The 997-nt window shown below is 38.9% G+C and overlaps 1 protein-coding gene across 1 annotated transcript; it reads left to right on the top strand.

The window, feature by feature from the left end:
- Positions 1-349: 349 nt before the first annotated feature.
- On the top strand, positions 350-766 carry LOC129233649 (uncharacterized; the record flags this gene model as incomplete). The annotated part of the gene is made up of 1 exon (XM_054867623.1): positions 350-766. A coding segment is annotated over exon 1 (417 nt), but the record flags the coding sequence as incomplete, so codon positions are not given.
- Between the last annotated feature and the right edge of the window lie 231 nt (positions 767-997).

Here is a 997-nt window from a genome sequence, read left to right as displayed (position 1 = left end):
TTTGCCTCTTCAGTTTTCTAAATCAGATTGGTGGAGTGGGCCTGTTTGGCTTAAAAGTCCTAAAGATAATTGGCCAAAATCTGAGGTTAAAGCAAGTGAAACTTTAGTTTTTGCAGAACGCAAGAAAGGCATATGTTTAAATCTTAGTGCCGTAGTAGAAAGTGAAGTTAAATGGTACGAGAAGTTTTCTAAATTTTCAAAAATGATACGAGTTTTAAGTTGGGTAAAAAGATTCATTAAAAATTGTCAAAAAATAACGGTAATTCGAGAACCTTTCTTGCTAGATTCCGAAATAAAAGAATCTAAAATCGCGCTTCTTGCTCTTGTTCAGACGGAAAGTTTTCCGGAAATGGGAGACTCTATTGGCGGCATTTTGACCATAAGAGATCAAAGTGGTTTAAGAAGAGTAAGAACACGAATCGTCGAAAGAGAAGATTCCTATGAATTCCGGTATCCTATTTTGTTGCCATCGAAGCACTACATAGTGAACTGTTTAGTGAGAGACTATCACTTGAAATATTCACATGCTGGAACTCAAGCATTGACTGTTATAATGAGAGAAGAATTTTGGATAATAGGTGCTAGGCGCACAATCCGATCAATTGTTAAGAACTGTGTTCGATGTAAAAGATTTGCTGCAAAACCTCCAACTACTGGATCCATTCAGTTACCATTGGACAGAGTTCGTGATGCTTTCGCCTTTGAAGTCACCGGAATAGATTTATGCGGTCCGCTTATTCTCCGGAATAAAACTAAGACTTGGATAGTATTGTTTACGTGTGCGGTATACCGATGCGTACATTTAGAGTTGGTGTCATCCATAAGCACAGAGACCTTCATACAAGCGCTTCGGCGTTTCATAGCCCGAAGAGGTCGTCCGTCTGTTGTATTCACCGACAATGGGACTAATTTTGTTGGAGCGTCAAGATTGCTGAGAAAAATAGATTGGAAAAAGGTGATATCGCTGGAAACGTTAAGCCCCATCACTTGGAATTTT

Source organism: Uloborus diversus, unplaced genomic scaffold, assembly GCF_026930045.1.
Source record: "Uloborus diversus isolate 005 unplaced genomic scaffold, Udiv.v.3.1 scaffold_58, whole genome shotgun sequence".
Classification (NCBI taxonomy): Eukaryota; Metazoa; Arthropoda; class Arachnida; order Araneae; family Uloboridae; genus Uloborus; species Uloborus diversus.
Note: the sequence above shows the minus strand (reverse complement) of the source record. Positions and strands in the feature narration are given on the sequence as shown.